The following is a 15,694-nucleotide window of genomic DNA, read 5'->3' as shown; positions in this document are numbered from 1 at the left end:
ACTTTGCCCACTTTCCCCATTTTGCCCGCTTTCCCCATTTTGCCCGCTTTCATCCGCCGTGTCCTTCTTATCCTGCAGCCAAATGCCGTAAAAACAAACGCTGAGAAATGGAGCCAAAATGCAGCTGAAATTGTTCATTTCACACCTAAAAAAATGCAATAAAAGTGATTAAAAAAAAACAAAAAAGGTGCCGATAAAACCCGCAGCTCGCCGGGCAACAAACAGCGCCCCCCGCAGGAGACAAGGAGGTGGTGGGTTGGGAAAGTGGAGTCCAAAACAGTCCAAGACACGAAGGGGTTAATAGTGACATCGGCAGCAGCAGAGGGGCGGGGCGCTTCGCGGTGACAGGCGGCACAACAGTCCCGCCTCTTGGTATACAGCCCCGCCCCCGTCACCCAGTCACAGATATTCCATGAAGCCCCGCCCGCTTTTGTGACATCGCTACGGGGAGGACTTTTGGATACGCCCTCCCGGCATGCACTGCAAACGGAAGTAGAGTTGTCATCTCTTATTACCTGGCGGAATGATGGCGGCGGCCCTGATACCTCAGCAGGTAAAGAGGCAGGACAGAGAGGTGGTGGAGCAGTGGGTACATGAGGGAGGGGGCGGCTGGTACAGTGAGATGATGGAGCAGTGGGTACATGAGGGAGGGGGCGGCTGGTGCAGTGAGGTGATGGAGCAGTGGGTATGTGACATGGAGGGTATGGCTGGTACAGGGGAGATGGAGCAGTGGGTACATGAGGGAGGGGGCGGCTGGTGCAGTGAGGTGATGGAGCAGTGGGTACGTGACATGGAGGGTATGGCTGGTACAGGGGTGATGGAGCAGTGGGTACATGACATGGAGGGTATGGCTGGTACAGGGGTGATGGAGCAGTGGGTACATGACATGGAGGGTATGGCTGGTACAGGGGTGATGGAGCAGTGGGTACGTGACATGGAGGGTATGGCTGGTACAGGGGTGATGGAGCAGTGGGTACGTGACATGGAGGGTATGGCTGGTATAGGGGTGATGGAGCAGTGGGTACGTGACATGGAGGGTATGGCTGGTATAGGGGTGATGGAGCAGTGGGTACGTGACATGGAGGGTATGGCTGGTACAGGGGTGATGGAGCAGTGGGTACATGACATGGAGGGTATGGCTGGTATAGGGGTGATGGAGCAGTGGGTACGTGACATGGAGGGTATGGCTGGTATAGGGGTGACGGAGCAGTGGGTACGTGACATGGAGGGTATGGCTGGTATAGGGGTGACGGAGCAGTGGGTACGTGACATGGAGGGTATGGCTGGTATAGGGGTGACGGAGCAGTGGGTACGTGACATGGAGGGTATGGCTGGTATAGGGGTGATGGAGCAGTGGGTACGTGACAGGATGGTATGGCTGGTACAGGGGTGATGGAGCAGTGGGTACGTGACATAGAGGGTATGGCTGGTATAGGGGAGATGGAGCAGTGGGTACGTGACATGGAGGGTATGGCTGGTACAGGGGTGATGGAGCAGTGGGTACATGACATGGAGGGTATGGCTGGTATAGGGGAGATGGAGCAGTGGGTACGTGACATGGAGGGTATGGCTGGTACAGGGGTGATGGAGCAGTGGGTACGTGACAGGAGGGTATGGCTGGTACAGGGGTGATGGAGCAGTGGGTACGTGACATGGAGGGTATGGCTGGTACAGGGGTGATGGAGCAGTGGGTACATGACATGGGGGGTATGGCTGGTACAGGGGTGATGGAGCAGTGGGTACGTGACAGGAGGGTATGGCTGGTATAGGGGAGATGGAGCAGTGGGTACATGACATGGAGGGTATGGCTGGTACAGGGGTGATGGAGCAGTGGGTACATGACATGGAGGGTATGGCTGGTACAGGGGTGATGGAGCAGTGGGTACATGACATGGAGGGTATGGCTGGTACAGGGGTGATGGAGCAGTGGGTACATGACATGGAGGGTATGGCTGGTACAGGGGTGATGGAGCAGTGGGTACGTGACATAGAGGGTATGGCTGGTATAGGGGAGATGGAGCAGTGGGTACATGACATGGGGGGTATGGCTGGTACAGGGGTGATGGAGCAGTGGGTACATGACATGGGGGGTATGGCTGGTACAGGGGTGATGGAGCAGTGGGTACATGACATGGAGGGTATGGCTGGAACAGGGGAGATGGAGCAGTGGGTACATGACATGGAGGGTATGGCTGGTACAGGGGTGATGGAGCAGTGGGTACATGACATGGAGGGTATGGCTGGTATAGGGGAGATGGAGCAGTGGGTACATGACATGGAGGGTATGGCTGGTATAGGGGAGATGGAGCAGTGGGTACATGAGGGAGGGGGCGGCTGGTACAGTGAGGTGATGGAGCAGTGGGTACATGACATGGAGGGTATGGCTGGTATAGGGGAGATGGAGCAGTGGGTACGTGACATGGAGGGTATGGCTGGTACAGGGGTGATGGAGCAGTGGGTACATGACATGGGGGGTATGGCGGGTACATGACATGGAGGGTATGGCTGGTACAGGGGTGATGGAGCAGTGGGTACGTGACATGGAGGGTATGGCTGGTACAGGGGTGATGGAGCATTAAGGGGTTAAAGAGGTTGTCCAGGAGTGCCGCACAGTGGCCGCTGTCTGACAAGTCCTAGTACTGGAGTTTGTTGTAAGAGCAGGGGCCGGAGGCAAACCCGTTGGAGTGGGGCGGAGCCTAACACCAACTCCAGTCTCCTGATCTATTCTACCATCCTAGTACAGGCTGCACATATGGTCGTCATCTTGTGGCACTCCTGGACAACCCCCTTTAAAGCAGTTGTCCATTTGTATACTATTGATGGCCTGTCCTTAGGGCAGGCCACCAATTGTAAGTCTGTGGGGGGTCTGTTGCCTGGGATCCCCATCAATCAGCTCTTCACCAGGCTGCTGTGCACAAGGCTCCATTCCCACTCTAGTGGCCAGGATTGGTATTACAGGCCAAGTTCCCATTGAAGTGCATGGGCTGTAATACCAAGCCTGACCACTACAGTGGGAACGGAGCTCTCGGTTTCCTGCAGAAATCAGCTCAGTGAACAACTGATCAGTGGGGGTCTCAGATGACAAACTGCTGCCAATCTACTATTTAGGACCTGTCCTAGGGGTAGGCCATCAATAGTTGGCAACCAGACAACCCCTTTAAGTTCAGCACATTAGTAAGTGCAGTAGTAGATCATTGGAAGGATATTCACATCCGTCTCATTAAGAAGTGAGGAGATGGCGCTGTATGAGGAGTAATGTGAGACGCATACGATACGCAGGACGACGCGTGATGTGAAGTGGATCCAGCAGTAGGACGAGTACATTGGCCGGGCAGAGAATATTATCGCCTCCTCATCAGCTGTCCATCTAGCGCCCCTTTTACACGGGCCGATTCCCGTTTGAACGAGCGTGTGACGTCACCGCTAATGCGTTCCGTTTTTTGCGGTGGTACAAGTGTTCAGACCGCAGCTCATCGTTGGGAATCCCTCACCTCTCGCTCGGCGCGTCACGTTCCTACGTATACAAGGAGTGGGGAGCGTTTACACGTAACGAAAAGGGCGTTCCTGCCTTTAAAGGGATCTGTGAGGTTCCGGTTTCCTGTCTGGGCGGGCGCCGGTCTCGCGCGGTTTCCTGTCTGGGCGGGCGCCGGTCTCGCGCGGTTTCCTGTCTGGACGGGCGCCGGTCTCGCGCGGTTTCCTGTCTGGGCGGGCGCCGGTCTCGCGCGGTTTCCTGTCTGGGCGGGCGCCGGTCTCGCGCGGTTTCCTGTCTGGGCGGGCGCCGGTCTCGCGCGGTTTCCTGTCTGGGCGGGCGCCGGTCTCGCGCGGTTTCCTGTCTGGGCGGGCGCCGGTCTCGCGCGGTTTCCTGTCTGGGCGGGCGCCGGTCTCGCGCGGTTTCCTGTCTGGGCGGGCGCCGGTCTCGCGCGGTTTCCTGTCTGGGCGGGCGCCGGTCTCGCGCGGTTTCCTGTCTGGGCGGGCGCCGGTCTCGCGCGGTTTCCTGTCTGGGCGGGCGCCGGTCTCGCGCGGTTTCCTGTCTGGGCGGGCGCCGGTCTCGCGCGGTTTCCTGTCTGGGCGGGCGCCGGTCTCGCGCGGTTTCCTGTCTGGGCGGGCGCCGGTCTCGCGCGGTTTCCTGTCTGGGCGGGCGCCGGTCTCGCGCGGTTTCCTGTCTGGGCGGGCGCCGGTCTCGCGCCGTTTCCTGTCTGGGCGGGCGCCGGTCTCGCGCGGTTTCCTGTCTGGGCGGGCGCCGGTCTCGCGCGGTTTCCTGTCTGGGCGGGCGCCGGTCTCGCGCGGTTTCCTGTCTGGGCGGGCGCCGGTCTCGCGCCGTTTCCTGTCTGGGCGGGCGCCGGTCTCGCGCGGTTTCCTGTCTGGGCGGGCGCCGGTCTCGCGCGGTTTCCTGTCTGGGCGGGCGCCGGTCTCGCGCCGTTTCCTGTCTGGGCGGGCGCCGGTCTCGCGCCGTTTCCTGTCTGGGCGGGCGCCGGTCTCGCGCCGTTTCCTGTCTGGGCGGGCGCCGGTCTCGCGCCGCTTCCTGTCTGGGCGGGCGCCGGTCTCGCGCGGTCCTGTTCAGGACATGAAGGAAAGATAATTATCTGTACCAACAACTGGATTTTTCCATTTACCGCCATAAAACCGCAGTTCCTGAAAACCCATAAATAGGTGTGAGTGATCCTCGACGGAACAGTCCTTGCTGTGGTCCCAGCTGTTTGGTCCTCGACGGAACAGTCGGCCTCTTGCGGCAGTGAGTGCGCACTCGAAGGTATTTGTGTGTTCACTGGGAATTTTCCAGCCTTTACCCAGATAACCTACTGCAGCATGCTGCGCCATTTCATCCAGGATCTGCGTCAGCGGCGCGGAATCTTGTCCCTAAACAATTAGACGCACGTATAATTGGTCTCGCTGAGTGGCGTGGATCTGCGGTATATACAGAGGGGGATGTGAATGTCCTTCCAATGACCGGATGATGTACCGCTGACCGTCTTACCCCCTGAGGTTTGTCTTCTGCGCACGTTCGCCGATATTAACACTTTTTTTTACAATATACGGATTCCATCTTCTCGTCTCGCAGGTGGCCTCTGTGGAGCGTCTTCGTGTTCCTCCGATGGACATCCGCGCACGGGACTTTGAACGGGAATCCAGAAAGCTGATCTTTGAAGAACTGCATTGTACGACGTTGGCGGAGTACCGCCGCGTGAACCTCGTGCCGTGTGGACTGCGCTCACACTTACGTCCCACGCTGTTTAAGAATGATAAGACCTACTGCAATCAGTTCGCTAATATTCTCAACAAGTGTTCCTTCGACCTGATGGTGCTGACCATGAATTACCTTCATAAGTCCATTAAGGAGACGAAGGAAAAGGTTTCCACCATTGAACTTCAGTTAACTTCCCGCCTTCCCAAAGAGGAGTGGAAGACTCTGAAGGCCAAAATCGAGAAAGCCCTGACCGAACTCAGGAAGAAGATCGAACTGAAGAAAAGGGAGGAATTCCTCCAAGATAGGGAAGACTACCAGGCCAAGCGGGTATACACCTGGCAAGACCCTCCGTCGGGTAACCTTGGGAGACCAACTTCCATGGGACGTTTCTCACGAGATGATAGCAGCGGCTGTGAGAGTGACTGCGGTTCCACTAATCCCTGTCCGGTGAGGCAACCAGAAGCATCACAGCAATCAAAGTCCCCACCAACAAGGAAGACGGACGGAGGTCACCGCAGACAGCCCAGCTCACGTCCAGACTCACTCTCAGGTAGGGAGGATTAGGTACTTGCCTTGTTTCCCCCAAAATAAGACCCTGTCTTATATTAATTTTTGCCACGAAAGAGGCACTAGGTCTTATTTTTTCTGGGGTGTCTTATTATACTTACTTAGCAGGCTGCTCTCCAGAGCGCTGACGCATTTCTTGCAGTCCACAGCCGCCCACAGAAGATCACTTCCTGGTTATGGGATTCATAAATCCCGCCTCCAGGAAGCGATGGCTCTGATTGGCTGAGCAGCGTTCGAGAACCAATCAATGCAGCACTCAGTGAAACAATGCGATGGCTGTGATTGGTTCAACAAGCGCTTCATTGATTGGCTGAGCAGAGGTTGGAGAACCAATCGCAGCCTGCGTGTTGTGGAGGCAGACTTTATGAATTGGCTGAGCAACGTCATTTATTGGCAAATTCATAAATCCTACCTCCACAACGCAATGGCTGTGATTGGCTGAGCAGCAGTCGTAGAACCAATCAATGCAGCGCTCAATGAACCAATCACAGCCATCGCTTCCTGGAGGTGGGATTTATGCATCCCATAACCAGGAAGTGATGTTCTGTGAGCGGCCGAGGACTGCAAGAACCGCACCAGGTCTCCGGAGAGCAGCGGGAGGGACCTGGACCGAGCCTGCTGGGTAACGTATTCCTTATTTTTTTTTTTCAATGTGATGCAGCTAAGGCTTATTTTCTGGGTAGGAGCTATATTTCGAGCCTCCCTGAAAATTCCAAAAAATCAGAGTAAGGCTTATTGTCAGGGAAACGGGCTAGTACTATATCTTCTACCGACATGACCGATGTCTTCAATACTTCGTGGAGCTCCTTATGATGTGGAGCCACGCAGCAGCTTCTGACAACTTCCTCAGGAGTCTTAAGCCCCTTTTACATGAGCCGAGCGCCAATGTCCCCGCTAAGGTCGTCAGCGCTTGTGCAGAGCGTTTGGACAACTTGCCGCTGGATCGCGGGCTTCTCGTCCGCTTCCCGCTCAGCGCTTCACCTCCTATGAAAAGCGCTGAGCAGGATCATTTACACGGGAGGAGAAGCGAACTATGTTTTTTAAGCTGGCTGTAAAAGTTGCCCCACACCGCACAAAAAAATCGTTTTCAGAAAGGAAGGCTCCACAGGGAAACATGGGCTACAAAACATCGCGAGTCGTGTGCATATCACAGAAGCCGTGGGGTTTTCGTCTCGCAGTGTTGCTACAAAATATCGCAAATGTGAAGGAACCCGTAGAAAAGCATGAGCGTCACATAATGCGATGTGTAGCATCTAGAGAAAATCGCAAAACGTTGTCGCCCACGTGAAAGAGGGCTAAAACCCACCGTGCGGCGGGACCTTGTATCTCATTGGTGGAGAAACACATTAAAACCCTCCCAGATGGATCACCTGACTGTCCACGATAATGAGAAATGAGGGCCAGCGGGCCCCTGTATTAGGCACACTTGGGATATAGCGGGCGGCCGATTGTGGTGATAAACAGAGACTCCATTTTCGCCATCGCCCATAGAATATTCTGCATGATGCTCTAATTGTACAGGTAACAGAACGAGCCCCGGGGTTCTTGGGTATTTCCATCCAACCACATGGGGATTTCTTATTCTACCCAAGAGGTCTAGAAGGCTGAACCATTGGGGGTGACAGATGGTGGCCTCACCGAATCCTAGAAGGCCAAATCACCGGCAAGAGAGATGGTGGCTTCATCTGCGTCCTAGAAGGCTGAACAGCGGGCGCGACCAGAGGCCTTTTTCTAGAAGAACTTAATCCTTTGGTATTACGGTCATTCCTGCTGGATACTACGCACTTTCTTTTGAGCCTGGGCCGGATCCCGACCGACTCCATCTTGGTCTTTACAACTTGCTACAACATGAAAAAGGGATTCATGCAATAGCTCAATGACTGCCCACATGGTAATACAAATGATCGCAGTACTGTCCCACAACATACATTTACCCGATGGCCAATGTCCTAAATAGCAAAAATGTCATCTTACCTTGTAAACATGCCCTGAAATGCTTCTACTGAGGATCTCCCTTCATGGTAAGTTGTTGACCACTGCCTGTTGTCATGTGAAATCTGTCTCTGGCAGCAGGAAGGCCGAGTACATAGTATGGAGGGGAGCGGCTGGTACATTGGTGGTGGTGCAGTGGACACATGACATCGAGAGGCACGGCTAGTACAGAGGTGGTGGCACAGTGGGTACATTGGTGGAGGGGCTATGGATACATGACATGGAGAGCACAGCTGGTACAGTAAGGTGGTGGAGCAGTGAGTACATGACATGGAGCGACAAGGCTGGTACAGAGATGTGGAGGAGCAGTGTGTACATGGTATGGTGGGGTTGCGGCTGGTACATTGCTGGTGGTGCAGTGGCCACATGACATGGAGGGACAAGGCTGGTACAGAGAGGTGGAGGAGCAGTGGGTACATGAAATTGAGGGGCAGGGCTGGTATAGAGAGGTGGAGTAGCAGTGAGTACATGGTATAGAGGGCACAGCTTGTATATTGGTGGTGGGGGCTATGGGTTCATGACATGGGGGGGGTGGCTGGTGCAGTGAGTAAATGTCATGGAGGGACAAGGTTGGTATAGAGAGCTGGAGGAGCAGTGTGTACATGGTATGGAGGGCACAGCTGGTACATTGGTAGTTGTGCAGTGGACACATGGCATCAAGAGGCACGGCTGATACAAAGAGGTGGCGGAGCAGTGAGTACATGGTATGGATGGGAGCGGCTGCTACATTGGTGGAGCAGTGGGTACAAGAGATTTTTCTTACTTCTTACTGAAGCTTTGCCACTTTAAGGTTTGGTGATGCAAAGGCATCCGGAGCTTTCCCTTTGCATGTGCCGCAGGTACAGCCACAACCTAAGGCTGGTTTTGGTGCCATAAATCTCCAGGTCCTTCCTGAGTAAATCCCAGTTCTGTCACATTTGGGCTTTGGGAACATGGGATCTCCACCTGTGGCCCTTAGCAGAGAGAACAACGGACCATCAACAACGTAAGGTTCCTACACAGAGAGTACATCCAGCATGGTTTGCAGTGTTCACCTGGCTTTCAAAGACCAAAGTAGACTAGTGATGTCATCAGCTTCCACCGTTGCTCCGGGACAGATTACTGCTGCCCTGCTTTCTTCCGGCGGTGTTTATGCAGCCATCTCAATCACTAACCTTCCTAAATGACCTCCCTAATAGAGCACACAAGTGCCCAGATGAGTTGTCTGCTGTCTGTCCACGTCCGTACTTGTATCATTATTTTCAATATAAACTTTATTTCGTTTGTACAGATGTGAACGGCCGGAAGCAGAACCCACAGTCCTGCAAGAAGACAAGAGTTGGGTCAACTGGAGGGTCTACGGGGGTTGTGCTAGGGAAATCAAAAACTCGTAACAAGCTCAGTGTGCAGAAAGCTCCCAGCAGTAACGAAGCTGCGAATAGCTCACCGCCTGCGTCCGTGCCGGAGACAGAAAAACATGCAAAGGATGATAATATCACCACAGCTCCGCCACTGCACCAAACCGGGCCTGATAAAGGGCTTACCCAACACCATAGAGATCCCAAAACTAGTGATGAGGGTGCGGAGAGACTGGCGCAACGCGGTAATCATCGTAAGACAAAAGTCAAAGACGTCTGTAGAGAAAAATCCACAGAACATACAGATGGAAATCTAATATGTGGGGAAAGATTAGGCAGAGACCAAAAGAAGCCAATCATCACGTATCCTGGGAAGAGACAATGTACCTGTGTTGGTGATGCTGCTTCCTCACACAGGTGTGGAAATTTGTGTCCGGATGCCGGCACACCTGTTGGATACTGTAAATGTAGAAGCAGCAGTGAGCCAGAGATTAAGAAGATGGCCAAAAGTCAACCTTCTAGTCTAGGCAAAGAACCCGGCACGGTCAGGGAGCCGTCTGGCACCGATCGAACTAGTAAAAATAGGTGCAAGAAGTCAGATGAGTTAGGAAGGAGAAATGCCAAGAATGGCAAACTTCAAGGGAAACGTCGAAAAAGAAAAGGGTTATTACAAAAGGTTTCATGGAAGCGCCGAGAGTGCAACCAATGCAAGGAGAACTTCTCTATCGTGGTCATCAAAACCAGGCATCAACACAAAGCAGAGGCGTCGAAGTGGAGCGTGCGCTCCTGCGTCACCGGCCAGAGTAAGATATGTACCAAGTGTAAGAAGGTGATTCAAGACAGAAGGTTGTCGTCTACGAAGAAAGCCTATAAATGCACCGAGTGCGGGAAGCGCTTCCTGCAGCGGGCTCTACTTGAGCTTCACCAGAAGAGTCACCTAGAGGAAAAACTCTTCGTCTGTCCCGTCTGCGGGAAGCGCTTCGTCCAACATTCGCTGCTACGCTTACACCGGAAAACGCACATCGCCAATAAACCGTATCAGTGCATGGACTGCGGGAACCTGTTCTTCAGGAAATCCCTTTTCGCAGAGCATCTTCGGACCCATAAAGAAGCGAAGCCGTGCCGTTGCCCCGACTGCGGGAAATGCTTTGCAGACAACACCACACTCGTTATACACCAGAGAATTCACACCGGGGAGAAGCCATTCAGCTGCGATGAATGCGACAAAAGCTTCAGTCAGCACTCCACCCTAGTGTCCCACCAGCGAATCCACAGTGGTGAGAAGCCGTACGAATGCCGTGTGTGTGGAAAGCGGTTCAGAGATCGTTCGTCTGCGGCCAGTCATCAGCGGATCCACAACGGGGAGAAGCCCTTCAAGTGTCAGGAGTGCGGCAAGAGGTTCACGCAAAGCTGCAACCTGCGCAGGCATGAGCGTCTTCACATGGGGCAAAAACCGTACGTCTGTACCAAGTGTGGAAAAGCCTTCAACGAGTCTACGAAGCTGAAGTCACACGAAAACGTTCACTTAAAGAGAGAGAGCCGAGAGGCCCAGAGGACGAAATGAAGCCTCCAAGACAGACTGGCTTATGTCCGGTGTCTCCCCATGGCGATATATAAAATGTACCAACGATAATCCATAGGAAAAAGAGGAAAAAATTGTTTTATTTTTTTAAATAAACTTTATTGACATTTATTTATTTAGTCACGGCTCCGCTCCATTGTTTTATTGTTTTACAACCCCAATTCTAAAAAAAGTTGGGATGCCGTATAAAATACAAATAAATGTAAAGAGAAAAAGGCAATGATTTGGAAATCTCATCTAACCGTATTTTATTAACAATAGAAGCCAGAATACATATCAGAGGGGGAAGGGGGGACATTTCTCCCTTTCTTTTAACCCTTTCCAATCCAATTTGTATCCTGGTTTTCCTAGGGGGCTTACTCTTTTTCTGCTGTTATACAACGGCGCTATATGCTGGCTAAAGCCAGTACTGCATGAGGTGACACGTTGGACAGGCTCCGACAGCAGAGAGGCTGGCAATATACAGTAAGAGAACCCTGATGGATGTCTTCCAACATCGGAGCTGTACAGCCTTAAACCCTAATGTCTTCACAGGTCAGACAGTGGACTGGAAAGGGTTAAAAAATGTAGCTAATTTAGAACTTGATGGAAGCAACACATCCTCAAAAAGTTGGGACAGAGTTAACAAAAAGCTAGAAAAGTGGGACTAATGAAAAACAGCTGGAGGGTCAGTTTTCTGCTAAGTCCTACTGTGTACATAAAGAGCCTGTTAGAGAGGCCGAAGCGCAGACGGTTAGAGGTCCACTCATCTGTGAAAAACTACAATTTGTAGGACAATTTCAGAAAAATGTTCTTCAACGTAAAATTGCGAAGATTTTGACTATCTCACCATCTATGATACATAATATCAGCAAAAGAGTCAAAGAATCTGGAAAGACTCCTGTGCACAAGGGACAATAATGGATGCTGGAGATCTACGGCCCTCGGGCGGCGCTGCATTACAAACAGGCGTGATTCTGTAATGCAATCACTGCATGGGCTCAGGAATACTTCCAGTGATCATCGTCTGTGGATACAGGGCTCCGTGCCATTCACAAGCGTAAGGGAACGTTGTATCATGGAAAGAAGCAGCCATATATCAGCACAATCCAGAAACGCTGGCGTCTTCTCTGGGCCAAAGCTCATTTATAATAGACCGAGGCAAAATGGAAAACTGTTCTGTGGTCAGAAGACTCAAAATGTGACATTCTTTTTGGAAACCACGGATGCCGTGTCCTGCGGACTCCAGAGGAGAGGGAACAGACAGCTTGTTATCATTAATTTTTCCAGATTCTCTGAATCTTTAGACATTATGTACTGTAGATGGTGAGATATTCAGTCTCCACAATTTTGCGTTGATTTGTTGCGCAATTTTTACATAGTTTTTCACAGATTGGTGAACTTCTGACATCCTTGCTTCTGAGATACTCGGCCTCTCTAACAGGCTCTTCTCATACAGTCATGTGACTTAGTAGAAAAGTAAACCTCCAGCTGTTTTTCATTAGTTCCATTTTTCTAGCTTTTTGTCCCAACTTTTTGAGGATGTGTTGCTTCCATCAAGTTCTAAATTAGCTACATTACTTTCCCAGCCTTTTGTTTCCCCCGGCCCAACTTCTGTGAGATCTGTCGCTGCCTTCAACCTCTACATGAGTTAATTTTTTAAATAAAAATGGAGCAATGCCTCCCCTCCTGCTCCCATATACATATAATGTGTTCGGCTGGGAATAAGTCATGGTTAGAGGAGATTTCCAAATCAATGCATTCTTTTATCTTTACGTTTCACACCGCATCCCAACTTTTTTGGAATCGGGGTTGTGCTAGAATAACGTTTTCAGTGAACTCCGCGCACCGAAGCATTCTTCCCTTTAGGTCTAAAACGGCACAAGCAAAAAAAACGTCACACACTTCAGATCAGAGTTACTATTGTATATGTGTTATATTCATTAACCAATAAAAATGCAAAGTTCTTAGTGCGCATTGTGTTCAAAATATGCGAGCCCATCTGCCCCCCATGGAGATGAGACCCTACACGGACAGACTGATACTTTAATCACAATGTGCAGTAAGAGCCCAACATTTTTAGGCAGTTTTTGCTAAATTAATTCAGATATTCAATGTTTTTAGTATTGCAGTAGCCACATGTTTTTGCTTCTACTGTATTGTCACAGTCCTGGCATAAGGTCACCTGCGCATTTAACCCTTTCCAATCCAGTATCGGACCTCGTCTGACATTCAGATTTACCTGCATTGCTCCTGATGTCAGGCGAGGTCCAACACATGCTTCTAACACTATGTGGGACAGCATTGCTCCGCCATCGGAGAGCTGTCCTGCACACTCTCTTCATTTTTAATTGACATAATAAGACTATTAATTTCTTAATTCTCTAATGATATCTATCATTAGATAAATTAGAAATGAATAGAGTCTTATATATGTTACGTCTTCCACACCCACGAACTGGCGAACTCAGACGGAACCACAGAACTGCGAACTGGACTCCATACTCACGGACAGACATAAACCAACGTCTGACATGTGCTCAAAACACTCACCTGCATACCCACACATATAGCCAGATGGAATAACTATAGAATGTACGAAGTATTAGTTTGTATTTTGGCCAAGATACTTAAGCCCGCAAGACCGCTTCAAGGTCCTTGTCTCATGAGTCCTTACTCTAACGAGACAACTAACCCCAGGAAACCTTCCTGCATGTGGAGCGATTGTCCTGATAGGGACTGCCCTGCACTGGAACCTAGGGACCTACTTAATCCTATATGATAAACGGTCACCAGCAAGACACAGTACAAACCACACGAACAGAAACCTGCACAGATATGCAGGAACATGACACTGTTCACACCTAAACATACTGAACAAACAGGAAAGACCATGATCTCCTAGCAAAGGAGCTGATATATATGAGCAGCAGACCTGGGGGATTGGCTGGCTGGAGCAATTCACACCCAGCCGGCTCAATCAACTCCGGTGGGGCCTGTGCTGCTGGAAACCCATGTAGTACAACAGACCCCAGCAGCACACCCTAACAGTATGTAATATCAATATACATATATTTACTGGATTACAACAAATGATCTTCCCGAAACACTTATAACGCACGTTCAATTTCCAAGATATTGCTAATAATTTCAGGAATCTACGACGGTAAGGGAATCTATTAGGCCGTACAAACTAGTTATACAACCGCGGCACGTCCAGAAGTCTTTGTTAGGCCTCCAGCTGCCATGGTATCACGTCTGTGTCCCCCAATTGCGCTTGCCTCTGGTCCCAGCTGGGCTCCCGTGGTGACAGCACTGGTAAAGCTCCTGTGGCTGCATGATCATGGCGTAAATATCCGTTATGGAGACTTTAAGGGAACCTTCCACAGTAGGTGATGTCACACAGCATGTCCACAACACTCTCATAGAAGTCAATAGATGATGGTCACAGCTCACCTCCTCCCTGCACTTGTAACACAGCACGCCCACTAAACTCCTATACAAGGTGATGGTCAGAGCTTATGTCATTCCTGCACAGGTCACACAGCATGCCCACAACATTCCCATTGAATTCAGTGTTATGGTCACAGCTCACCTCCTCCCTGCACAGAGCATACCCACAACACTCTCTCATAAAAGTCAATGAGTCCCTCATTTTCATTGTATTTAAGGGCCACTTCAGTGATTCATTTCATCCATGATGTAGCTATTCCCCCCAGTATATATAAGTGAGCCAATGTTATCTTGGTTAGTTATTTCTTAGGGCTCATGTCCACGGGGAAAAGAAGAATTAAAATCCGCAGCGGATTTTAACTCTTCTCCCGCGCGCGGATCCGCACCCCATAGGGATGCATTGACCACCCGCGGGTAGATAAATACCCGCGGATCGTCAATAAAAGTGATTTTAAAAAAAATGGAGCATGAAAAAATCTGGACCATGCTCCATTTTCATGCGGGTCTCCCGCGGGGACGGCTCCCGCGGGCTTCTATTGAAGCCTATGGAAGCCGTCCGGATCCGCGGGACACAAAAATCACATTTTACTTACCCGCTCCGGTTCTTCTCTTCGGCGCCGCGCCATCCTCTCTCAGCCGCGGCCGGATCATTTTGCTTCGGCCCGGCGCATGCGCGGGGCACGTCACCGACGTCATCGTGCACATCCGCCGAGCCGAAGAATGAAGATCCGGCCGCGACGAGAGAAGATGACGCCGCCGCGAAGAGAAGAAACGGAGCGGATGGGAGGTGAGTTTATTGTCATTTATTTGTATTTTCAGCACTCATGTCCGCGGGGCAGGAGGGACCCGCTGCAGATTCTACATGTAGAATCCGTAGCGGGCCCGATTTTCCCCGTGGACATGAGGCCTTACTGTGTGAAACTCCTGGCCTCAGATTTACTTGGATTTATGTGTTCAGTTTACCAGTTTGTGTGATTCTGGACCCTTACGACAGAAACTGCCTAGAAGAGGACGTGGGCACTGCTGTCACAGTTACTGATGATGATCACACAGGTATAATAGAGGAGATCACAGCTCATCTTCCTGACAGCTTATTTAGGTGAATATAGAAAGTAATGATAATTAAATTTTTACCCCACAAATAGTATAGCCTCTTAGCTAATGCTGTGCTGATGCATCATGGGATTGATTTGAAAGTGAAGGTAAAAAAATCTCATCGACAAGAGGGTGACTGATAAGCATCAGACAGGAGGCTGCACTGCATGAAGGTGGCTGGAATACATGGAGGTGACTGCCAGAGTGTGACATCAGGTAAGGGGGGCAGAGATGGAAAATGTGCTTCCACTGGAGTGGCCCTTTAAATAGGCACACCGTTATGGTTAGCATCACCGTGAAATATCCTCACCGGCACACCTGCTGGGTTTAGCGCGGATGTGTCTAAAACAGATGCCTGCGCTGTATGTCAGTATTGGCACGTCACAAGTCAGAGTTGTGGTGCATTGATCTACGTTAATCTGCCCCAATAAGCCTTGAAAATAGAAGCATCACGAAACACAACGGAACAGAAACCGGAGTCTGACAGAAGGGCGGGAACACTTA

General features: G+C 51.1%; 1 protein-coding gene across 1 annotated transcript; it reads left to right on the top strand.

Moving 5' to 3' along the window:
• Positions 1 to 466: 466 nt before the first annotated feature.
• On the top strand, positions 467 to 10,782 carry LOC136582906 (uncharacterized). Its single transcript, XM_066584207.1, has 3 exons — positions 467 to 553; positions 5,060 to 5,735; positions 9,015 to 10,782. Exons 1-3 carry the CDS (start codon positions 524 to 526, stop codon positions 10,643 to 10,645), a joined length of 2,337 nt encoding a protein of 778 aa, XP_066440304.1. The 5' UTR covers positions 467 to 523; the 3' UTR covers positions 10,646 to 10,782.
• Positions 10,783 to 15,694: the final 4,912 nt, after the last annotated feature.

Source organism: Eleutherodactylus coqui, chromosome 11 (assembly GCF_035609145.1).
Source record: "Eleutherodactylus coqui strain aEleCoq1 chromosome 11, aEleCoq1.hap1, whole genome shotgun sequence".
NCBI lineage: Eukaryota > Metazoa > Chordata > Amphibia > Anura > Eleutherodactylidae > Eleutherodactylus > Eleutherodactylus coqui.
This window is presented reverse-complemented; position numbering and strand designations above follow the sequence as displayed.